Source organism: Rhizoctonia solani, chromosome 4, assembly GCF_016906535.1.
Source record: "Rhizoctonia solani chromosome 4, complete sequence".
Lineage (NCBI taxonomy): Eukaryota > Fungi > Basidiomycota > Agaricomycetes > Cantharellales > Ceratobasidiaceae > Rhizoctonia > Rhizoctonia solani.
In genome coordinates, this window is record NC_057373.1 from 3,435,380 (window position 1) to 3,460,203 (window position 24,824).

The 24,824-nt window shown below is 48.4% G+C and overlaps 7 protein-coding genes across 7 annotated transcripts; 6 read left to right on the forward strand and 1 right to left on the reverse strand.

Moving 5' to 3' along the window:
- Window positions 1-1,783: 1,783 nt before the first annotated feature.
- Window positions 1,784-2,194, reverse strand: RhiXN_01154 (Transposon Tf2-7 polyprotein; the record flags this gene model as incomplete). Its single annotated transcript, XM_043320973.1, has 1 exon — window positions 1,784-2,194. One exon carries the CDS (start codon window positions 2,192-2,194, stop codon window positions 1,784-1,786), a length of 411 nt encoding a protein of 136 aa, XP_043179985.1.
- A 3,108-nt stretch (window positions 2,195-5,302) lies between these two features.
- RhiXN_01155 (Retrotransposable element Tf2 protein) lies at window positions 5,303-6,870 on the forward strand (the record flags this gene model as incomplete). Its single annotated transcript, XM_043320974.1, has 3 exons — window positions 5,303-5,308; window positions 5,569-5,619; window positions 5,674-6,870. 3 exons carry the CDS (start codon window positions 5,303-5,305, stop codon window positions 6,868-6,870), a joined length of 1,254 nt encoding a protein of 417 aa, XP_043179986.1.
- Window positions 6,871-8,692: 1,822 nt separating this feature from the next.
- RhiXN_01156 (Retrotransposable element Tf2 protein) lies at window positions 8,693-13,474 on the forward strand (the record flags this gene model as incomplete). The annotated part of the gene is made up of 4 exons (XM_043320975.1): window positions 8,693-9,033; window positions 9,087-10,040; window positions 10,124-12,946; window positions 12,982-13,474. 4 exons carry the CDS (start codon window positions 8,693-8,695, stop codon window positions 13,472-13,474), a joined length of 4,611 nt encoding a protein of 1,536 aa, XP_043179987.1.
- Window positions 13,475-14,103: 629 nt separating this feature from the next.
- RhiXN_01157 (Retrotransposon-derived protein PEG10) lies at window positions 14,104-16,788 on the forward strand (the record flags this gene model as incomplete). Its single annotated transcript, XM_043320976.1, has 2 exons — window positions 14,104-14,316; window positions 15,562-16,788. The coding sequence occupies 2 exons, from the start codon at window positions 14,104-14,106 to the stop codon at window positions 16,786-16,788; spliced, it is 1,440 nt and encodes a 479-aa protein (XP_043179988.1).
- Window positions 16,789-17,030: 242 nt separating this feature from the next.
- On the forward strand, window positions 17,031-18,656 carry RhiXN_01158 (Retrotransposable element Tf2 protein; the record flags this gene model as incomplete). The annotated part of the gene is made up of 1 exon (XM_043320977.1): window positions 17,031-18,656. One exon carries the CDS (start codon window positions 17,031-17,033, stop codon window positions 18,654-18,656), a length of 1,626 nt encoding a protein of 541 aa, XP_043179989.1.
- A 36-nt stretch (window positions 18,657-18,692) lies between these two features.
- On the forward strand, window positions 18,693-20,222 carry RhiXN_01159 (Retrotransposable element Tf2 protein; the record flags this gene model as incomplete). Its single annotated transcript, XM_043320978.1, has 1 exon — window positions 18,693-20,222. The coding sequence occupies one exon, from the start codon at window positions 18,693-18,695 to the stop codon at window positions 20,220-20,222; it is 1,530 nt and encodes a 509-aa protein (XP_043179990.1).
- A 509-nt stretch (window positions 20,223-20,731) lies between these two features.
- RhiXN_01160 (Retrotransposable element Tf2 protein) lies at window positions 20,732-23,759 on the forward strand (the record flags this gene model as incomplete). The annotated part of the gene is made up of 2 exons (XM_043320979.1): window positions 20,732-20,749; window positions 20,802-23,759. The coding sequence occupies 2 exons, from the start codon at window positions 20,732-20,734 to the stop codon at window positions 23,757-23,759; spliced, it is 2,976 nt and encodes a 991-aa protein (XP_043179991.1).
- Between the last annotated feature and the right edge of the window lie 1,065 nt (window positions 23,760-24,824).

Consider the following 24,824-nt stretch of genomic DNA (forward strand, 5'->3'; position numbering starts at 1 on the left):
GACGAGCAAGTAGGAGTGCGGGATGTAATGGTGGGAGGGGGGGGGACTAGTGTGTGCCTTTGTCAGGACTTATGAGCGCTTCACTGCGTTAAACGCTAAAACCCTGCGTCAAACAACCTAGCGTTGGACAGTGAGTGTAACTAATCACTGCCATGGACGGGCGTGATGTAGAACCTTGTTTCTGCAAGCAGGTGTATCTGCTGTCTGGGTTTGCTAGCAGAAGGTGCAGCAACCGTGTGGTATGCAGGCAATAGGGTTAGCCTGCCTTATAGCAATTTGCTACTACGTGGGACCAACAGCTCTTTGATTATTCCAGCTGAAAGGGGAGTCCAATCACGTGATTTTGCTTGTGCTAGTACAGGTAACCTTCTTGGTGGTTGAAACTTAGTGGGGGTAGGTGCAGAACGGTTTGCAACCAACGTAAGGTTGATTACCTAGTGTCCTAGACGTCTGTTAGGGCGTTGAGGGGGATGGCGCTTGTGGCCGCGGTGTACAAATGAGAAAGTCGCTTAAGGCAACAACAAACCTATCTACGGCGGCAAGCAGCTATCCTACAACAACAAGACCACTTAAGGCGGTGACAAGCTATCTAAGTGTAATGACAAAGCTGCTTAAGGTGGTGTGGACTATCTAAGTAGCTAACTAAGTATTACCAGGCTGTATGGCCCTTGTACAACAAGTGGAGTGCAACAAGAGGTAATCAACCTGGGTGTTACCATGGTTGGTTGGCCTCCTTATATATTACAGGGGGAAACTAATTACAAATACACAAAATGCAATATCATAACCAATAAGAATCCTGCTCTGCAGTCAGCCTTACTCATGCATACGTGTCACTGATGTGTCATGATGACGTCTTAGGTGGAGGTGGCTACGTTGTGCTGAATAAGCGCAGATGGGGCATGGCTTGGCGCTTAGCATATGATATAAGCGCCAAAGTCACGTGATTGAAATTGTCATCCATTTATCTTTGTTTAAATCCAAGAAAATAGGAATAAATTCCTTGGTATCATGTGTGTCTACAACATGAACTGAGGTACTTGAGAGCCAATAACAGAACTTTTATAGGAAGTATACATCCAAACATCAGTAAATACATTTGTAAGGATTATATACTATGGACCATGATACTGATTCTTCAACATATAGTCCACAGGTAGGACAAACCACAGTCTGGAATTAGCTGTGTTCTTGGTCATGTGTTGTACACCAACTGTAAGGTTGGGTACTTGCTAGTGGGAGGGTGCTTATGGCCATACTACTACAGACAATGCCTATCTAACTAACTATCTAGGATATACTAATGTATCCTAAGTTGCTTATGGCAACTACTAACTATCTACTGATAATGCAAGGGGGCTGGAGGCCTGGAGGTGTGGTAGGTAAAGGTAAGGGGTGAGTGTGGGAACTACTGGCGGCTGGCTACTTAGCTGGCTTCCAATAACCTGTCCTGTGATTGTGAGACAAGGTAAAATCAACTTGGGGTCTCCAAGCAATTATCCTGCTGTATATATACTAAGAGGACTATCTACAAGGTGGTCTGTGTGCATGAGAAGAGAAGTGTACATGTGGGAACAGAAGTATGCTGCAGGCTGCGCAGAAGCATGGATTTCTCCTAGGCGCCCTTGGCACAGCATCTTGGCATGGCATCTTGGCATAATAAGCGCCAAGATCACATGATTGAAAAATATAATATAATGAGTTTGGAAAAAATAGTAAAAATATCAGAAAATTCAGGTAATTCCAGTGGTATATGTTAAGGGAGTGTAACATTGCCCCCCCCTTAAAGGCTCTTGGCAGTGTCACAAGCCTTTCTGAGTCTTGCTTGGCTGAAGCGCTTGATCTCATCCTGGCTATGTTCCAGGAGCTCCTCTGGTTCCCAGGAGTTGTCTTCTGTACCATAACCCTTCCATTTTATAAGATAAAACCATTTACCCTGTTGTCTCTTGGAGTCAATGATTTGCTCTACCTTGTATTCTTCTTCTCCCTCTATTGTTTCAGGGGGAGGTCTATCTGGAAGGGGCTTACTAGGTGACTTGTGTAACTTTGACAGCAGTCCTACACAGAATACATTGTGGATTTTCAGAGTTTCTGGAAGTTTGAGCCAGTAAGCGTGGCTGGAAATCTTCTCTGTTATCTCAAAGGGTCCTAGGTGTTTTGGATCCAGTTTGTTGGAGTTGGACCAGATTTCCATGTTTTTTGCATCTAGCCATACTCTTTCCCCAATGGAATACTCTGGGGTCACTCCTGTTGTAGACACACATATACCAAGGACAATTATTCCAATTTTCTCAATTTTAAACAAAGTCAAATGGACAACTTTTTCAATCACATGACTTTGGCACTTATACTGTCATGACCCATGCCTTTGCTGGCATGTCTCCTGACCAAGCCACCTACTGATAGGATATTCCACAGTCTTTAGAAGGCCGCATATACTCACATATATGCAGTCAGAACTGTCATTACTCTAAGCGCTCATGACTTAGAGACTGACAGTCCACCAGGGTCACATGACCTCCCCCCCTCCAGTCCATTATCAAATACTATACTAAACTACTACGGATTTGAGGTGGGGGGGGATGACATAATCTCTTCTATCATAATATATTATTCAGACCTTGCCTGCAGGCTCCCTTAACATTGGCCTACAGCTAGGGGGGCAGGGGGAGTGCAACATCCCCCAGCAATATATATTATTCATATATCACTGTGCATCACATATACTATATATATCTTTGACAGTTGATATATATGGTAATAACCTTTCCAGATATAGGTTATGACATAGATAGTCCCCTTGTTGCCTTAAGCAACTTATTGTTTGTACTCTGCAGCCATAAGTGCCAACCCACATGCCATCTGTTAAGAGTTGTGTAAATACAGGAGTAAGAAAGAATTACTATATACAAAATGTATATGGGAATAGCCAGTAACTAGTATTAAGTATCAGAATATATGCGCAGAATATATGCACAATATGATGCTAGTGTCCTAGACGTCCTTAAGGGGCATCAAGGAGGCAGGCACTTACAGCCATATGGAACTAAGTAGGAGTTGCTTAGGGCAACAAGTAAGCTACCTACAACAACAACCAACTATACTATGGCAACCAAGCCTGTAAGGGCAATGGCAAGCTAACTAAGTACAATGGGAAGGCCGCTTAAGGCGGTGTGGGCTACTTCTAACTAAGTGGTTACTGGACCTGGGGCCCTTGTACAGTGGGGTGATGCAACAAGAGGTAATCGACCTGGGTGTTACCATGGTTGGTTGGCCTCCTTATATATTCTACAGATTGACTAATTACAAATATATAATATCCAATACCTAATCCAATAAGAACCCCGCTCTGCAGTTGGCCTTACTCATGCATACGTGTCACTGACGTGTTATGATGATGTCATAGGTGGAGGTGGCTACATATGCTGATTAAGCGCAAAGGGGGACGTGGCTTGGCGCTTAGTGTATGATATAAGCGCCAAGGTCACGTGATTGAAAATGTCCACCAATTGCCTTCATTTAAAATTGCAAAAATGGGAATAAATTCCCTGGTATTGAGTGTGTCTACAACAGCTAGGTTGTATCAGGAATAAACAACTCCTAACAAATAGTCTAGCAACTATGAAGTGCAGGTGGTTGGTTATGTATAGTACCTTAGGTTAATGTTACTTAAGCCTAAGTGACTAAGGGTATGTATACTTAAGGTCTCTGGATAGTACCTTAAGTAAGAAGGTTACCTGACTAATGTACAGGATTTATAGGATTTGCCTAATAAGTATAGGACTTATATATGCTTAAGTAAGACTTAAGACTTATGGGGTTAACCTAAAATATATCTAGGATTTATGAGATATTATAGATAAAACTATCTACAATATAGGGAGTATGGTGGATTGAAACACTATCACTCAATCACAACAATCCTTACAGTATTGTTGCACTATACTCAATGTTGAACTCAACAACTGTCACAGTCAAGGGGCACAGGGTTGCAGTAAGTACACTAATAGGTTACCCTGTGTCTGTTGGGACTGGCCTATGGTCTTAGTGTGCCAAATAACCTCCTATGCTATTTACAGTGAGTCAATCACTAAAGTAAATGCACAGATAAGCTGTTAAAGGCTTGTGTGTATATGTCAATATATAAGAGTAAAAGTAGGATTCATTAGAAGCGTCTTCACAGGGTCCTTTTATACCCTGAGAAGGCGCACAAACAAGTATATACATGATTGATACCAAGAGGGGGTACAGGAGGTACATGTGGCAACTGAAACACTTGAGGGAGCCAATACTTTGGTACATAGTAAACGGATAACAGTTCCTAATATTTGCCCCAAGGCAATGTTTGCCCCAAGGCAGTATTTACCTGTGTGGGTCCTTAGATGTCCCAAGGATAAGTGTTTCATCCTTGGAGTAAACAGTCCCAAAGGTAGGATACTGTTGTAGACACAATCAATACCAGGGAATTTATTCCCATTTTCTCGAATTTAAACAAAGGCAAATGGACTACATTTTTGATCACGTGACTTTGGCGCTTATATCATACGCTAAGCGCCAAGCCACGTCCCCCTTTGTGCTTACTCATCATACATAGCCACCTCCACCTATGACATCATCATGACATGTCAGTAACACGTATGCATGAGTAAGGCCGACTGCAGAGCGGGGTTCTTATTGGATTACATATTTGATGTATTGTATTTGTAATTAGTAGCTACTTAGAATATATAAGGAGGCACACCAACCATGGTAACACCCAGGTTGATTACCTCTTGTTGCATCCCCCAATTGTACAAGGCCTTAGGCCAGTAACTACTTAGATACCTCCACTTGTACTTGGTGCCTTAAGCAACTCTCTCATTGTAGATACATAGCTTGCCATCGCCACTAGGTCCCTGGTCATTGTACTTGGATAGTTAGTTGTTGTAGGTAGCACCCCCACCGCCTTACGCGGTTTACTTAGTCCTATACAGCCACAAGCGCCCGCTACCTGGACGGCCCTTAAGGACGTCTAGGACACTAGGTAATTGACCTTACGTTGGTTGCAAACTGTTCTGCATCCACCCCTACTAAGTCTCAACCCCCAAGAAGGATACCTGTACTAGCACAAGCAAAAACACGTGATTGGACTCCCCTTTCAGCTGGAATAATCAAAGAGCTGTTGGTCCCACGTAGTAGCAAATTGCTATAAGGCAGGCTATCCCTATTGCCTGCTTACCACCGGTCACTGCACCATTTGCCAGCGGAGTCAATCAGCAGATCCACCTGCTTGCAGAAAGCCCACTCTACATCATGCCCGCTCATGGCTGTTGATTAGTTGTAGGGACTGTCCAATGCTAGGCGGTTGACGCAGACTCTTAGCGCCCAAGCAATAAAGCACCCCATAAGTCCTGATATAGGCATCCTTGGCTACATAGCCCCCATCACTCCCACTTGCCCATCATTACCTTGCGTACTCCCACGCGCTCTTCTTTGCGGGCCTCTTCACACGCTGGCCGCTCCTACCCATAACCAACCATGGCTACCCGCTCCAGGACAGCCTCTTGAGCCCAATCCCTGTTCAATCAGGGATACTTGGAACCCACACTTCCGCCAACCGCCTCTGTTGAATACGGCAAAGTATCCCTCAAACAAGTCACATGACTCCTCCTTGGCCTCCTTGGCCACGTCAAGCGCCTTGAATGGGAAATTGCTGAGATCAAGGAAGCAGGGGTTGAGACCTGGACAAATGTTGAAAACATCTCCCAAGCCATTGATGTTGTCAAGGATGGGCTTAAGTCCATTCAACTCCATAGACCATGTACACCTGAAGGACCCCAACCCAAGGCTGTGGAAGAAACGCCACACCCCCTACCCAAAGCCAAGCCTATTGGATTGGTTAGTGGGGTCCCCTTCTGGACAGAACCATCCAGGGCTCCCCCCGGCCTCACCCAGCCAACCCCAAGAAGAGCCACTCCCCTGCAAGTCCCATCTCCCCCTCCATCTCCGCATCTCCAATCCCCAATTGGGACAGCTGCCCCTCTACCTCTGGCTCCAATCGCTGCCTATCCCGCTCTGGTCAAGGTTGACCATCCCAATGCCTACACAGGCAAAATAGGGAGCAAGGCAAAAAAGTGGCTAACTAGGATGCTGGCCTGGACCCACCTCAACTTGCAGATGTTTCCTACCAATCAGGAGGTGTTATCCTTCCTCCTGATGAACATGAAGGATTCCGCTGGGGCCTGGGCCCATCCACACCTTGACCAGCTTGGATCACACCGGGCCATCATCCAAACGGTCAAGGGATTTAAACTGGAGTTCTTGGCAGCATTTGGCAACCCTGACGCCACAAGGGCTGCCAAGCGGAAGATCACAACACTTACCCAGTCCGGCACATGCGCAGACTACATCACAAAGTTCAGAACCTTAGCAATGGAACTGGACTGGAACAACGCAGCCCTCCAGGGCCAGTTTGCCCACGGCCTCCACTGGGAGGTCAGCCGCCAAATAGCAACCTGCAAACACCAACCCCGCACCCTTCTTGAGCTGCAAAACGCAGCACTTGTCACCAACAATGCTCTCCGCAAAGAACGTGCTAGCCACCCACCAAGGGACAATAAGTCTAGCAAACCATCCAACCCCGCAAGGGGGACAAGTACCGGCCAAGTTACTTCCGGTTCAAAGAAGCTCTCTGACGACCCCAACTTTGTGTTGGAGGAAGAACAGAATTGCCGCCACGCCGCAGGCGCCTGTATCAAGTGCGGGAAAATGGGTCACAAGTTTGCAGAGTGCCGCATGGGCTGGAAGGCCACCCCAATTGAGGAAAAGGGGAAGGCCAAAGAAACTGCCAAGATTGGCAAAGAGTCTGGACCCAAATCAGGAAAAGACTAAGGGTGTTACAATCCCCTAACATATACCACTGGACTTGCATGATTTTTCTAATATTTTTAGTATTTTTTACGGACCTGATATCTCTTGTTTTTCAATCACGTGATCTTGGCGCTTGTTGTGCTGAGAGGCCGCGCCAAGATGCTGTGCCAAGGGCGCTTAGGAGAAATCCACGCTTCTGCGCAGCCCGCAGCACGCTTCTCTTTTCACACAGACACTTCTTTATCTCACACACAGACCATGTAATTACTTTCCCCCTTATCTATATAATCAGCAGGAAAATTGCTTGGAGACCCCAAGTTGATTTTACCTTGTCTCATACCATTGAGGAGGACCTTCAGCCAGCTAAGTAGCCGGCCCCCCCAGTAGTACAGAAGTCAACTCCTTTATTGCACTCACCACACCTCCCAGGCCTGAGGCCCCATTGTCACCAGTAGTTAGTAGAAGTCCACCTTATGTGGCAGCAGTATAGCCTAGTTAGATAGTTAGATAAGCTTTGTCAGTAGTAGTACGGCTGTAAGCGCCTGCCCACTAGCAAGTACCCAACCTTACAGTTGGCATACAACAAAGGGTACCTGCTGCCGCGCGCAAGGACCCTAAGGACTCTGTACTTGTTGAAATCTGTAACATATCAAATAGTAACAATAGAATATCCCCACTCTTCACAATTTCAATCAAGCCAGAGAAACAAGCAGAACAACTAGAAGTCCTGATAGATTCAGGCGCCACCTCATCTTTCCTACACCCCTGTCGTAGACACAATTGATACCAGGGAATTTATTCCCATTTTCTCGAATTTAAACGAACTCAAACGGACGACATTTCTAGTCACGTGACTTCGGCGCTTATATCATACGCTAAGCGCCGAGCCACGTCCCCATCCGCGCTTAATCAGCATACGTAGCCACCGCCACCTATGACGTCATCAATAACACGTCAGTGACACATATGCATGAGTAAGGCCGACTGCGGAGCGGGGTTCTTATTTGATACGGTATTTGACACGTTGTATTTGTAAATAGCTTGCCTCTGTAATATATAAGGAGGCCAACCGACCATGGTAACACCCAGGTCGATTACCTCTTGTCGCATCACACATTGTACGAGGGCCTTACAGCCCAGTAAGATTACTTAGATACACGCCTTAAGCGTCGTCCTCACTGTACATACGTAGCTCGTCACTGCCTTACAGCGCGTAACCATTGTAGTTAGTTAGTTCGTCGTCGTAGGGTACCTTGTCACCGCCCTAAGCGGTTTTACTGTATAGTTACACGGCCACAAGCGCCCGCACCCTTGACGTCCTTACAGACGTCTAGGACACTAGGTAATCAACCTTAAGTCGGTTGCAAACCGTGCCCACCAAGCACACCCACTTAGCCACAACAAACGAGAAGACCCCCTGTACTAGCACGAGGGAAAACAGGTGATCGAGCTCGCCTTTCGCTGTCAATAATCAAACCAGCGTCGGCTCCACCTAGTACCAAATTGCTATAAGGCAGACGGGTTCTAATCGTCCGCATACCCACGGTCGCCGCACCTGTTACCAGCAACCTCAGACAGCAGATACACCCGCTTGCAGAGACGAGACCCTACATTACGCCCGCCCACGGCTGTAATTAGCGGCACTTACTGTCCAACGCTAGGTTGTTTGACGCAGAGGTTTAGCGTTTGCGTAACAAAGCGCTCATAAGTCCTGGTATAGGCACTACCTGGCTACACAGCCCTCACTCCCCCTTACTCGCCCACCATTACCTCGCGCACTCCCACTCGCTCCTCCTCCCGTGCTTCTTCCCACGCTGGCCGCTCCTACCCGCCAACACATACCATGGCAACCCGTTCCCGGCCAACCTCTCGAACCTGCTCCCCAATCGATCAAGGGGAGTTGGGACCCCAACTTCCGGCAACCCCCTATGTTGAAATCGGGGAAGTCTCCCTCGAGCGAATTACAAGCCTCCTCCTTGGCCTCCTCGGCCAAGTTGAGCACCTCGAGCGGAAAGTGGAAGAAGTCCGAGAAGCAGGGGTTGAGGCCCGTACCAACCTTGAGAACATCTCTCAAGCCGTCAATACTGTCAAGGATGGGCTTAGAAGCCTCCAACTCCACGGGCCCCGGACCCCAGAGGACACAAACCCCCGGCCGTGGAAGCAACGCCACGCCCCTTATCAAAAGTCAACCCTGTTGGATCGGCTAGTCGGGTCTCGTTCTGGCCCGAACCATCTAGAGGGCTCCCTTCCTTCGCCCAACCCACTCCTGTCCGAGCAGTGCCCCCGCAAGTCCCATCTCCCCTTCCATCTCCGCGTCTCCGATCCCCAATCGGGACAGCTGCCCCTCCTCCTCCGGCTCCAGTCGCCACCTATCCCGCTCCGGTCAAGGTTGACCACCCCGACGCCTACACAGGCAAAATAGGGAGCAAAGCAAAGCAGTGGCTGACCCGGATGTTGGCCTGGACCCGCCTCAATTCGCGGATGTTCCCCACCGACCAAGAGGTACTATCCTTCCTCTTGATGAACATGAAGGACACCGCTGGGGCCTGGGCCCACCCTCACCTCGACCAACTTGGTTCACATAGGGCCATCATTCAAACGGTTGAAGGATTTAAAACGGAGTTCTTGGCAGCATTTGGCGACCCTGACGCCACAAGGGCCGCTGAGCGGAAAATTACAACGCTTACCCAATCCGGCACATGCGCGGATTACATCACGAAGTTCAGAACCTTAGCCATGGAACTGGACTGGAACGACGCGGCCCTCCGAGGCCAGTTTGCCCGCGGCCTTCACTGGGAAGTCAGCCGCCAGATTGCCACCCGCGAGCACCGACCCCGCACCCTCCTCGAGCTGCAAAATGCAGCACTCGTCATTGACAACGCTCTCCGCAAAGAGCGAGCTAGCCACCCGCCGAGGGATAATAAGTCTAGCAAAACACCCAACCCCGCAAGGGGGACGAGTACCGGCCAAACTACAACCGGTTTGAAGAAACTCTCTGACGACCCCAACTTTGTATCAGAAGAGGAACGCAATCGCCGCCGCGCCGCTGGCGCCTGTATCAAATGCGGCAAAATGGGTCACAAGTTTGCGGAATGCCGCACGGGTTGGAAGGCTACCCCTATCAAGGACAAGGGGAAAGCCAAGGAAACCGCCAAAATTGGCGAAGACTCCAAGTACCAATTGGGAAAAGAGTAAGGGTACCTGCTGCCGCGCGCAAGGACCCCAAGGACTCTGGGCTCATTGAAATTTGTAATATATCCGATAGTAGAAATAGAATCTCCCCACTCTTCACAATTTCAATCAAGCCAGAGAAACAAGCGGACCCATTAGAAGTCCTGATAGATTCAGGCGCTACATCATCGTTCCTGCACCCTCACACCGCGGAAAAACTCCGCTTACCCCTAATAGACCTTCCCCAACCCCGTACCGTAACTATGCTCGATGGGTCGAGCCCCCAGGCTGGAAAGATTTGGAAAAAGGCCCACCTAACCTTCCTGTTTGATGGTAAACAAATGACGGAAACCTTCCTGATTTGCAATACCGGATCACACGCCGCCATCCTAGGAATCAAATGGTTAGAAGCCCACAACCCTGAAATCGATTGGAACTCCCGTACCCTCTCCTTCCCTCACACGCCACCGGAACACGCAACTATTGCCGAGGAGGAGGAAGCAGACAAGAACCCCCTTGAAGGAGTACCCTCCAAGTACCATCAATACGCTAAAGTATTTGGAGAGGAAGAATTCAATAAGCTTCCACCTCACAGGCACTATGACATTGGGATAGAACTTACCGAGGAAGGCCCACTAAACTCCCCCTTGTATAGCATGACTGATGCCGAGTCCGCTACGTTGAAAGACTGGCTTAGGGACGAACTTAAGGCTGGGAAGATCCGTCCCAGCAAATCTTCAATTAGTTCCCCTGTCATGTTTGTTCCCAAAAAGGATGGCTCCCGCCAATTGGTTGTTGATTACCGCCGTCTGAATAACCGGACTAAAAAGAACGTGTACCCATTACCCCGTCCCGATGACCTAATGGCCCAGCTCCGTGGTGCTAAGGTCTTCACCAAACTAGACTTACAATGGGGTTACAATAACGTCCGAGTTAAAGAAGGCGATGAATGGAAAACGGCTTTCTGCACCAAGTACGGCCTATACGAATCCCTGGTAATGACTTTTGGTTTAACAAACGCCCCTGCCGCCTTTCAACACTTCATGAACGAATTGTTCAAAGACTTACTGGACGTATGCGTCATCATATACTTAGATGACATCCTAATTTACTCAAAGGATGACGCATCCCACACTCAGCACGTTCATGAGGTCCTACGGCGCTTACTAGAGAACCAACTGTTTTGCAAAGCTTCTAAATGCTCGTTCCACGTCACCTCAGTGGAATACCTAGGGATAATTGTGTCAGACAAGGGATTCAGCCTGGACAAGCTCAAAATTCAGGCAGTTCAGGAATGGCCTACACCAACTAAAGTCAAGGAAGTACAATCGTTCCTGGGTTTTGCAAACTTCCTACGCCGCTTTGTGGCCAACTTCAGTCACATGGCCCGGCCGTTACACAACTTGGTTAAAAAGGACACGCCCTGGAAATGGGACACGGAGGAGCAAGAAGCATTCCAAGGCCTGAAAGATGCTATCACCAATGCCCCGGTACTCTGCCACGCCGACCCCTCCAAACCTTACTTTCTGGAAACGGATGCCTCCGGCGCAGCACTAGGTTCCATACTAAGTCAACGCCAGGAAGATGGTTGCCTAGACCCCCTAGGTTTTTTGTCAGAATCATTCAAAGGTGCCGAACAGAATTACGACACCCACGACAAAGAACTGTTGGCAATTATCCGGTCCTTTGAGTACTGGCGCATATTCCTGGAAGGCACCGCGCATCCCATCACCGTTTTTACCGATCACCGCAATCTGGAGTACTGGAAAGAATCCTGCACCTTCAACCGACGCCACGCACGATGGCACTTACTCCTTGCAGGATATAATTTCCAGATCGTGTACAGACCAGGGAAACAGTCCGGGAAACCAGATGCATTGTCACGACGAGCGGATCACGCCGATATTCCTCCCAAACCTCAATCCATGCTCCCAGAACCAGTCTTTGCCAACCTTGCCCTGATAACGCCGGAAAAGGAACTACAACGCCAAATTGAGCAGTCTCTAGACCAAGACAAGTCTCTGGAAGAAATCCTTCAATTCCTCCAGAACGAATCAAGAGCACCTCCTTCCATCAAACGCGCATTCAAAGATTATGAAATGGAAGCCGGGTTATTGTTCTATCAAGGTCGCATTGTGGTCCCAGATGTGGGCACCCTGAGAACGGATCTACTGCGGATATTCCATGATAGCCCCTTGGCCGGACACCCTGGTAGACAGCGAACCTTGGAGCTGGTGTCACGTAACTACTACTGGCCAGGAATACGCGCAGATACGTATTGGCACGTGGATTCCTGCGAGACATGCCAACGAATCAGGAAACCCAAATACGCGTCAATTCCCCCACAGCCGCTCGAGCTCCCATCCAGACCATGGCAACACGTCTCCTATGACATGATCGTAGACCTACCAAAGGATGGAAACCACGACTCCATCTTGGTCATAGTAGACAGCTTCACCAAGTACGGGATCTTTGTCAAATGTTCTAAGAAGCTGAAGGCACCTGAGCTAGCAGAGCTCTTCCTAGAACACGTGTGGAAACGCCACGGCATGCCCGAAAAAACGATCTCTGATAGGGGAAGGGTGTTCAATAACAAGTTCCTGAGGGCACTATACAAGCGCCTAGGGATAGATCCCCATTTTTCATCGGCATATCATCCACAGAGCGACGGTCAAACTGAGCGGGTCAATCCTTCAATTGAACACTTCCTCAGGGCTTACTCAGGGATCAATCAACGGGACTGGACTAAGTGGCTCCCAATGGCGGAGTTTGCGTATAACAACGCCGTCCATAGCAGCACGGGCAGAACCCCCTTTAAAGCTCTGTATGGATGGGAGCCTACCTTAACCCCGTCCAATGTACCAACGGACGTCCCAGAAGCAGACAGTCTAGCCCAAACAATGGAGGCCCAATGGAAAGAGGTAGAGTCCGCCCTCCGGCAATCTAAGCAACAAATGGTAGCCGGGAAGATGGTAACCCAACGGAGTTTGAGATCGGAGAAGAAGCATGGCTCGATGCTAAAAACGTTAATCTCAAAACCCTAAGCCCCAAGCTCACAGAACAACGCTTAGGACCGTTCAAAGTCATTGAGAAGATCTCCGACCGCGCGTACCGCCTTGAACTCCCTCCTACCATGAGGATCCACAACGTCTTTTATGTAGGACTCCTGTCTAAAGTCAAAAGGGACAAAAAACGGGCATTTGAGAACCGCCCGCCGCCAGTCACCATAGACGGAGAAGAGGAATACGAGGTCGAGGGAATCACCGATGCCAAAGAAAGGGATGGGAAATGGTTCTTCCGAGTCAAATGGAAGGGATACGGGTCCGAGGAAAACACATGGGAACCTTGGGAAAACTTGAGAAACGCGGAAAAAATTTTGGAAAAATACGAAAAAGACATGAAAAAGAAGGCCCTCGGCGCTGCCAAGGCCCTTAGAGGGGGGGCAGTGTCGTAGACACAATTGATACCAGGGAATTTATTCCCATTTTCTCGAATTTAAACGAACTCGAACGGACGACATTTCTAGTCACGTGACTTCGGCGCTTATATCATACGCTAAGCGCCGAGCCACGTCCCCATCCGCGCTTAATCAGCATACGTAGCCACCGCCACCTATGACGTCATCAATAACACGTCAGTGACACATATGCATGAGTAAGGCCGACTGCGGAGCGGGGTTCTTATTTGATACGGTATTTGACACGTTGTATTTGTAAATAGCTTGCCTCTGTAATATATAAGGAGGCCAACCGACCATGGTAACACCCAGGTCGATTACCTCTTGTCGCATCACACATTGTACAAGGGCCTTACAGCCCAGTAAGATTACTTAGATACACGCCTTAAGCGTCGTCCTCACTGTACATACGTAGCTTGTCACTGCCTTACAGCGCGTAACCATTGTAGTTAGTTAGTTCGTCGTCGTAGGGTACCTTGTCACCGCCATAAGCGGTTTTACTGTATAGTTACACGGCCACAAGCGCCCGCACCCTCGACGTCCTTACAGACGTCTAGGACAACCCCCTTACTGCCAAGGCACTACGCCTACCTCTCATTGACCTCCCCACACCACGCACTGTTACCATGCTCAATGGGTCAAGCCCCCAGGCCGGCAAAATCTGGAAGAAGGCAGTTCTAACCTTCTCCTTTGATGGCAAACAAATGACGGAGACCTTCTTAATTTACAACACAGGGTCTCATGCTGCTATCTTAGGATTGAAATGGTTGGACGCTCACAATCCGGAGATTGATTGGAACTCCTGCACCCTATCCTTCCCTCACATCCCACTGGAACAAGTGGCCATTGCCAAAGAAGAGGAAGCTGACTGTTGTAGACACAATCAATACCAGGGAATTTATTCCCATTTTCTTGGTTTTAAACAAAGGCAAACGGACGACATTTTCAATCACGTGACTTCGGCGCTTATATCATACGCTAAGCGCCGAGCCATGTCCCCATCCGCGCTTAATCAGCATACGTAGCCACCTCCACCTATAACGTCATCATGACACATCAGTGACACATATGCATGAGTAAGGCCAACTGCAGAGCAGGGTTCTTATTTGATACAGTATTGCATATAAGTGTATTTGTAATTGGATAGCTCTGTAATATATAAGGAGGCCAACCAACCATGGTAACACCCAGGTTGATTACCTCTTGTTGCATCCCACTCAGTGTACAAGGGCCCTACAGCCCAGTAATTACTTAGTTAACCACTCAGATAGTCTACACCGCCTTAAGCGGCTTTGTCGTTGTGCTTAGATAGCTTGTCACCGCCTTAAGCGGTCTTGTTGTTGTAGGATAGCTGCTTGTTGCCATAGTTAGATCCATTGTTGCCTTACGCAACTTTCTCCTTTTGTACATTGCGGCCACAAGCGCCATCCCCCTTGACGCCCTAACAGACGTCTAGGACACTAGGTAGTCAACCTTACGTTGGTTGCAAACCGTTCTGCACCCACCACTACTAAGCCTCAACCCCCAAGAAGGATACCTGTACTAGCACAAGCAAAAACAAGTGATCAGACTCCCCTTTCAGCTGGAATAATCAAAGAGCTGTTGGTCCCACGTAGTAGCAAATTGCTATAAGACAGGCTATCCCTATTGCCTGCATACCACTGGTCACCACACCAATTGTCAGCGGAGTCAATCAGCAGATCCACCTGCTTGCAGAAAGCCCACTCTACATCACGCCCGCTCATGGCTGTTGATTAGTTGTAGGGACTGTCCAACGCTAGGCGGTTGACGCAGACTCTTAGCGCCAGAACAATAAAGCGCCCCATAAGTCCTGATATAGGCACCCTTGGCTACTTAGCCCCCATCACTCCCACTCGCCCACCATTACCTTGCGTACCCCCACGCGCTCTTCTTTGCGGGCCTCCTCACACGCTGGCCGCTCCTACCCACAACCAACCATGGCTACCCGCTCCAGGACAGCCTCTTGAGCCCAATCCCCATTCGATCAAGGATACCTGGAACCCGCACTTCCGCCAACCACCTCTGTCAAATATGGCAAAGTATCCCTTGAATGAGTCACACAGCTCCTCCTTGGCCTCCTTAACCAAGTCAAATGCCTCAAGCAAGAAATTGCCAAGATCAAGGAAGCAGGAGTTGAGACCCAGACAAACGTCAAAATCATCTCACAAACCGTTGATGTCGTCAAGGATGGGCTTAAGTCCCTTCAACTCCATGGTCCCTGCACACCCAAAGGACCCCAAACCAAGGCTGTGGAAGAGATGCCATGCCCCCTACCAAAAACCAAGCCTAGTGGATTGGTTAGTGGGATTCCCTTTTGGGCAGGACCGCCTGGAGCTCCATTGGGCTTGTACCAGCCAACCCCAAGAAGAGCTGCTCCCCCGCAAGCACCATCTCCCCCTCCATCTCCGCGTCTCCAATCCCCACTCAGAGCGCCTGCCCCTCTCCCACCGGCTCCAGCAGCCCACTACCCCGCTCCGGTCAAGGTTGACCACCCCAACGCCTACACGGGCAAAATAGGGAGCAAGGCAAAACAGTGGCTAACCCGGATGCTGGCCTGGACCTGCCTAAACTTGCAAATGTTCCCAACCAATCAAGAGGTCCTCTCCTTCCTCTTGATGAACATGAAGGATACCGCTGGGGCCTGGGCCCACCCACACCTTGACCAGCTTGGATCACACCAGGCTATCATACAAACGGTCGAGGGGTTCAAATCAGAGTTTTTGGCAGCATTTGGCAACCCCAATGCCACAAGGGCCGCTGAGCAGAAAATCACCACCCTAACCCAGTCCAGCACATGCGCGGACTATATTACAAAGTTCAGAACCTTAGCCATGGAACTGGACTGGAATGACGCGGCCCTTAAAGGCCAATTTGCCCGTGGCCTCCATTGGGAGGTCAGCCAACAAATTGCAACCCGCAAACACCAGCCCTGTACACTCCTTGAGCTGCAAAATGCAGCACTCATCATCAACAATGCTCTCCGTGAAGAGCGTGCTAGCCACCCACCAAGGGACAATAAGTCTAGCAAACCACAGAACCCCGCAAGGGGGACGAGTACCAGCCAGTCAACCACTGGTTCAAAGAAACTCTCCGACGACCCCAACTTTGTGTTGGAAGAAGAAAGAAATTGCCGCCGTGCCGCTGGCGCCTGCATCAAATGCGGCAAAATGGGCCACAAGTTTGCGGAATGCCGCACGGGCTGGAAAGCCACCCCTATTGAGGAAAAGGGGAAGGCTAAGGAATCCGCCAAAATTGGCAAAGAGTCTGGACCTGAATTGGGAAAAGACTAAGGGTACCTGCTGCCGCGCGCAAGGACCCCAAGGACTCTGGCTGTAATCTCAAAATTTGTAATATATCTGATAGTACCAATAGACACGCCCCCCTCTTTACAATTTCAATCCAGCCAGAAAAGAAAGCGGAACCTCTAGAAGTCCTGATTGACTCAGGCGCCACATCCTCATTCCTACACCCACGCACAGCTGAGGCACTATGCCTCCCCCTTATAGACCTCCCCGTACCCCGCACCGTTACTATGCTTGATGGGTCAAGCCCCCAGGCCGGAAAAATCTGGAAAAAGGCTAATCTAACCTTCTCCTTTGATGGCAAACGTATGACTGAGACCTTCTTAATTTGCAACACAGGGTCTCACGCCGCCATCTTGGGATTGAAATGGTTAGATGCTCATAACCCAGAGATTGATTGGAACCAACGTACCCTCTCCTTTCCCCATGCACCACCAGAACACGTGACCATTGCTGAAGAAGAGGAAGCTGATCAAAATCCCCTTGAAGGAATCCCCTCCAAATACCATCAATATGCCAAGGTATTTGGGGAGGAAGAATTCAATAAGCTTCCCCCGCACCAGCATTACAACATTGGGATTGAGCTAACAGAAGAAGGCCCCTTGAACTCTCCACTATACAGCATGACTGACGCGGAATCCGCTACACTCAAGGATTGGCTCAGGGACGAACTCAAGGCAGGCAAAATCCACCCCAGCAAGTCTTCTATCAGCTCCCCCGTAATGTTTGTACCCAAAAAGGACAGATCCCGCTGTTTGGTTGTTGACTATCATCGCCTTAACAATTGCACCAAAAAAAACATTTACCTGCTTCCCCGTCCAGATGACCTCATGGCCCAGCTCTGTGGTACCAAGGTCTTTACTAAACTAGACTTACAATGGGGTTACAACAACGTGCGGGTAAAAGAAGGTGACAAATGGAAGACTGCATTCCAAACCAAGTACGGTCTCTACAAATCCCTGGTTATGACATTTGGTTTGACAAACGCCCCTGCCGCCTTCCAGCATTTTATGAACAAACTATTCAAGGATTTGCTGGATGTATGCGTCATCATTTACCTTGATGACATCCTGATATACTCTAAGGATGACGCATCCCACACGCAACACGTCCACAAGGTTCTGAAGCGGCTAATGGAAAACCAACTGTTCTGCAAGGCGTCCAAATGCACGTTCCACGTCACCTCTGTGGAATACCTAGGAATCATTGTTTTGGACAAGGGTTTTAGCCTGGATAAGCTCAAAATCCAGGCGGTACAAGAATGGCTGGTACCTACTAAGGTTAAAGAAGTTCAGTTGTTCCTAGGGTTTGCCAACTTCCTTTGTTGTTTTGTTGCCAACTTTAGCCACATGGCCAGGCCATTACATAACCTGGTCAAGAAAGACACCCCATGGCAATGGAACTCAAGGGAACAAGAAGCTTTTCAGGGCCTAAAGAACGCAATCACTAACGCCCCGGTACTATGCCATGCCAATCCTACCAAACCTTACTTCCTAGAGACAGACGCATCAGGTGCAGCACTAGGTTCTATACTCAGCCAACGCCAGGAAGACGGCCGCCTCCACCCACTAGGTTTTCTGTCAGAATCCTTCAAAGGCGCCAAGCAGAACTACAACACACACAATAAGGAGCTTCTAGCAATCATCCATTCCTTTGAGTATTGGCGCATCTTCCTGGAGGGAACTGCACACCCCATAACCGTCTTCACGGATCACCAGAACTTGGAATACTGGAAGGAATCCCAAACGTTCAATTGCCGCCACGCCAGATGGCACCTACTACTTGCCGGGTATAACTTCCAGATTGTGTACTGCCCAGGTAAACAGTCCGATAAACCAGATGCCTTGTCCCGTTGATCCAATCACGCCAATGTCCCCCCTGCCAACCAGACCATGCTACTGGACCCTGTCTTTGCCAACACTGCCCTAGTTACGCCCAAGAAAGAGCTACAACGCCAAATTGAGTCATCTCTGGATCAAGATGAGTCCCTGGAAGAAATCCTCCAATTCCTGCAGAACAAGTCTAAAGCCCCGCCCTCAATCAAACGCGCGTTTAAAGACTACAAAATGGAAGCTGGATTGCTGTTCTACCAGGGGCGTATTGTGGTACCTGATGTGGGCCCACTAAGGACAGACTTGCTCTGCATCTTCCACGACAGCCCACTAGCAGGTCACCTGGGTAGGCAACAAACCTTGGAACTAGTGTCACGTAACTACTACTGGCCAGGTATCCGCGCAGAAACGTATTGGCACATGGATTCCTGTGAAACCTGCCAACAAATCAGGAAACCAAAGTACGCTCCAATCCCTCCGCAGCCGCTTGAACTCCCATCTAGACCATGGCAACACGTCTCCTATGATATGATTGTAGACTTACCAAAGGACGGGAACCACGACTCCATCCTGGTCATAGTAGACAGCTTCACCAAATATGGGGTCTTTGTCAAATGCTCCAAAAAACTGAAAGCACCCAAGCTAGTGGAGCTGTTCCTGGAACACGTATGGAAACACCATGGAATGCCAGAAAAGACAATATCGGATAGAGGAAGGGTCTTCAATAATAAATTCCTATGGGCTCTTTACAAACGCCTAGGAATTGACCCGCACTTCTCATTGGCATACCACCCTCAAAGCAACGGCCAAACAGAACAAGTGAACCCCTCCATTGAACACTTCCTTAGAGCATACTCAGGGGTCAACCAAAGGGACTGGACCAAATGGCTCCCCATGGCAGAGTTTGCCTATAACAACGCCGTACATAGCAGCACGGGCAAGACTCCCTTCAAGGCCTTATATGGGTGGGAACCCACCCTGACACCATCCAACGTACCAACAGACGTCCCAGAAGCAGACAATCTGGCCCAGACCATGGAAGCACAATGGAAGGAAGTAGAATCTGCTCTCCAGCAATCTAAGCAACAAATGACAGCTGGAGAAGACGGGAGTCCAACGGAGTTTGAAATTGGAGAAGAAGTATGGCTTGACGCCAAAAATGTCAACTTGAAGACTCTAAGCCCCAAACTAACAGAACGGCGCTTAGGGCCATTCAAGATCACCAAGAAAATCTCCAATTGCGCTTACAGACTTGAACTCCCACCAACCATGCGCATCCACAACATATTTTACATGGGACTACTGTCAAAAGTGAAAAGAGATGACAAACGCACATTTGAAAACCAGCCACCTCCAGTCACCGTGGACGGAGAGGAGGAATATGAGGTAGAAGGGATCACAGGCATGGAAAAAAGGAACAGGCAATGGTTTTTTAGGGTTAAATGGAAAGGCTATGGATCAGAGGAAAATACCTGGGAACCAAGGGAAAACCTCAAAAACGCCGAGAAAACCCTGAAAAAATTTGAAAAAGAAATGAAGGAAAAGGCCCTTGGCGCTGCCAAAGCCCTTAGAGGGGGGGCAGTGTTGTAGACACAATCAATACCAGGGAATTTATTCCCATTTTCTTGGTTTTAAACAAAGGCAAACGGACGACATTTTCAATCACGTGACTTCGGCGCTTATATCATACACTAAGCGCCAAGCCATGTCCCCATCCGCGCTTAATCAGCATACGTAGCCACCTCCACCTATAACGTCATCATGACACGTCAGTGACACATATGCATGAGTAAGGCCAACTGCGGAGCGGGGTTCTTATTTGATACAGTATTGCATATAAGTGTATTTGTAATTGGATAGCTCTGTAATATATAAGGAGGCCAACCAACCATGGTAACACCCAGGTCAATTACCTCTTGTTGCATCCCACTCAGTGTACAAGGGCCCTACAGCCCAGTAATTACTTAGTTAACCACTCAGATAGTCTACACCACCTTAAGCGGCTTTGTCGTTGTACTTAGATAGCTTGTCACCGCCTTAAGCAGTCTTGTCGTTGTAGGATAGCTGCTTGTTGCCGTAGTTAGATCCATTGTTGCCTTATGCGACTTTCTCCTTTTGTACATTGCGGCCACAAGCGCCATCCCCCTCGACGCCCTAACGGACGTCTAGGACACTGACCAAAATCCCCTTGAAGGAGTACCCTCCAAATATCACCAATATGCCAAGGTGTTTGGAGAAGAAGAATTCAATAAGCTCCCTCCCCATAGGCATTACAACATTGGGATTGAACTTACCAAGGAAGGACCTCTCAACTCCCCCCTGTACAGTATGACAGATGCCAAGTCCGCCACACTCAAAGACTGGCTCTGGGACAAATTAAAAGCCAGGAAGATCCACCCCAGCAAATCCTCAATCAGCTCCCCTGTCATGTTTGTTCCAAAGAAGGACGGCTCCTGCCGCCTGGTAGTTGATTACCGTTGCTTGAATAACCGGACAAAGAAAAATGTTTATCCGTTGCCCCGCCCAGATGATCTCATGGCCCAGCTCCACGGTGCCAAGATTTTCACTAAGCTAGACCTAAGATGGGGTTACAACAACGTCCAGGTGAAGGAAGGTGACAAATGGAAGACGGCTTTCTGCACTAAATACAGTCTATACAAGTCCCTGGTTATGACCTTTGGCCTGACTAATGCACCTGCGGCTTTCCAACACTTCATGAACAAATTGTTCAAGGATTTATTGGATGTATGCGTCATCATCTACCTTGATGACATCCTAATCTACTCAAAGGATGACGCAACCCACACCCAACACGTCCATGAGGTCTTACGTTGGTTAAAGGAAAACCAATTATTCTGCAAAGCGTCAAAATGCACGTTCCACGTTACAGCTGTAGAATACCTGGGAATTATTGTGTTGGATAAAGGTTTCAGCCTGGACAAGCTCAAGATCCAGGCAGTTCAGGAATGGCCCACGCCCACCAAGGTCAAGGAAGTGCAATCCTTCCTTGGCTTTGCCAATTTCCTCCGGCGCTTTGTTGCCAACTTCAGTCACATTGCTAGACCCCTACATAACCTGGTCAAGAAAGACACGCCCTGGAAATGGGATGCAAAGGAGCAGGAAGCATTCCAAGGATTGAAGAACGCCATCACCAATTCCCTGGTTCTTTGCCATGCAGACCCTTTGAAACCTTACTTCCTTGAGACGGACGCCTCCAGAGCAGCCTTGGGATCCATACTCAGCCAACAACAGGAAGACAGGCGCTTACACCCACTAGGCTTCTTATTGGAATCATTCAAGGGAGCCAAGCAGAACTATGACACACATGACAAAGAGCTGCTTGCCATCATACGTTCTTTTGAGTACTGGCGCATCTTCCTGGAAGGAACAGAGCACCCCATTACGGTATTCACTGACCATTGCAACCTGGAATACTGGAAGGAATCCCAAACATTCAACCGCTGCCATGCCAGATGGCACCTACTGCTAGCCGGATATAACTTCCAAATTGTCTACCGCCCGGGGAAACAATCCGGAAAACCTGACACTCTATCACAACGCTCTGACCACGCCAACATTCCACCCGCCAACCAGACCATGCTCCCTAACCCCGTATTTGCCAACGTAGCCTTGGTAACCCCCAAGAAGGAACTCCAACGCCAAATCAAGGCCGCCCTAGACCAGGATGAATCACTGGAGGAAATATTACAATTCCTCCAGAACAAGTCTAAAGCACCCCCATCCGTGAAACGCGCCTTCAAGGATTACCAAATGGAGGCTGGACTCCTCTTCTACCAAGGACAAATTGTAGTCCCTGATGTCAGAACACTAAGAATGGACTTACTCCACATCTTCCATGACAGCCCCTTGGCAGGACATCCAGGAAGACAACAAACCCTGGAGTTGGTATCAAGGGATTATTACTGGCCCTGGATCCGTGCCAACACATACTGGCATGTGGACTCCTGTGAAACTTGTCAACGGATAAGGAAGCCCAAATACGTGTCAATACCGCCCCAACCCCTTGAGCTCCCTAGCAGACCATGGCAACACGTATCCTACAACATGATAGTGGATCTGCCCAGGGATGGAAATTGCGATTCAATCCTGGTCATTGTTGATAGTTTCACCAAGTATGGGATTTTTGTCAAATGCTCCAAGAAGCTCAAGGCACCCAAACTAGCGGAATTGTTCCTGGAACACGTGTGGAAACAACATGGGATGCCTGAAAAAACAGTCTTGGATAGGGGAAGGGTTTTCAATAACAGGTTCCTGAAGGCATTATACAAACGCCTGGGAATAGACCCCCACTTCTCTTCAGCATATCACCCTCAGAGCAACGGCCAGACGGAACAGGTAAACCCCTCAATAGAACATTTCCTTAGAGCATACTCAGGGGTTAACCAGAGGGACTGGACCAAATGGCTTCCTATGGCAGAATTTGTGTACAACAACATGGTACATAGCAGTACAGGGAAAACACCGTTCAAAGCCCTATATGGCTGGGAACCCACTTTGACACTGTCCAATGTCCCAACAGACGTACCAGAAGCCAATGACCTTGCCGTAGCAATGGAAGAACAATGGAGGGAAGTTGAGGCTGCTCTTTGGCAATCCAAAACACAAATGGTTGCCAGGGAATCAGGAAGCCCCTTAGAGTTTGAAATTGGAGAGGAAGCATGGCTGGACGCCAAAAACGTCAACCTCAAGACTCTAAGTCCTAAGCTAACAGAACAACGCTTAGGGCCATTCAAAATCATTGAAAAGATCTCCAACCGTGCTTACTGGCTCAAACTCCCCCCAACAATGCATATTCACAATGTGTTCTACGTGGGATTACTGTCAAAAGTTAAAAGGGATAACAAACGTGCCTTTGAAAAACGTCCACCACCAGTCACCATGGATGGGGAGGAAGAATACAAAGTTGAGGGAATAACGGACGCCAAGGAACAAAACGGAAAATGGTTCTTCCAAGTCAAATGGAAGGGCTATGGCTCTGAGGAAAACACGTGGGAACCTTGGGAAAATTTGAAAAATGCGGAAAAAATTTTGAAGAAATACAAGGAAGACATGAAGAAGAAGGCCCTTGGCGCCACCAAGGCCCTTAGAGGGGGGGCAGTGTTGTAGACACAATCGATACCAGGGAATTTATTCCCAATTTCTTGAATTTAAACAAAGGCAAACGGACTACATTTTTGATCACGTGACTTCGGCGCTTATATCATATGCTAAGCGCCAAGCCACGTCCCCCTTTGCGCTTACTCATCATACATAGCCACCTCCACCTATGACATCATCATGACATGTCAGTAACACATATGCATGAGTAAGGCCAACTGCGGAGCAGGGTTCTTATTGGATTACATATTTGATGTATTGTATTTGTAATTAGTAGCTACTTAGAATATATAAGGAGGCACACCAACCATGGTAACACCCAGGTTGATTACCTCTTGTTGCATCCCCCAATTGTACAAGGCCTTAGGCCAGTAACTACTTAGATACCTCCACTTGTACTTGTTACCTTAAGCAACTCTCTCATTGTAGATACATAGCTTGCCATTGCCACTAGGGCCCTGGTTGTTGTACTTAGATAGTTAGTTGTTGTAGGTAGCACCCCCACCGCCTTACGCGGTTTACTTAGTCCTATATGGCCACAAGCGCCCGCTACCTGGACAGCCCTTAAGGACGTCTAGGACAGATACTGCTACATTGGGTACTTACAGTAAATGGGGCATAACTCTGCCAAATGTAGTCCGTTTTGGGAGTTTGACCCAGCGCTCTGGAGCGCACAAACAGGCGCACCTAAGCGCAAGCGATTTGGCAGTGTGAGATGCCCAGGTGATGGAGAAAAGGCGCATTTAGTGCGTCGGCGCTTAAGCGCTGATTAAGCGCTGGAGCACTTGCCTATGTGACAGGGGGGACCCTGAATATTTCTGTGTGTAGCCACAAGATAGAATCTTGAATAATAAATACTACAAACAAGAGAAATATTACTTGTTACTGTTTATCTACTCAGCTGAACTTATATATATTTAAATGAGTGAGAAAACAGCATATATGCAAAAGGCATTGCATATTGAGGGTATTCCTGAGGTTTGTAGGTTTTGTAAAGGTCACTATTGGATAGAGGGACCTTGAAAACCTTAGTTTGCATCTTTATCTCATTTGTTTACTGTAAGATTACTAGTG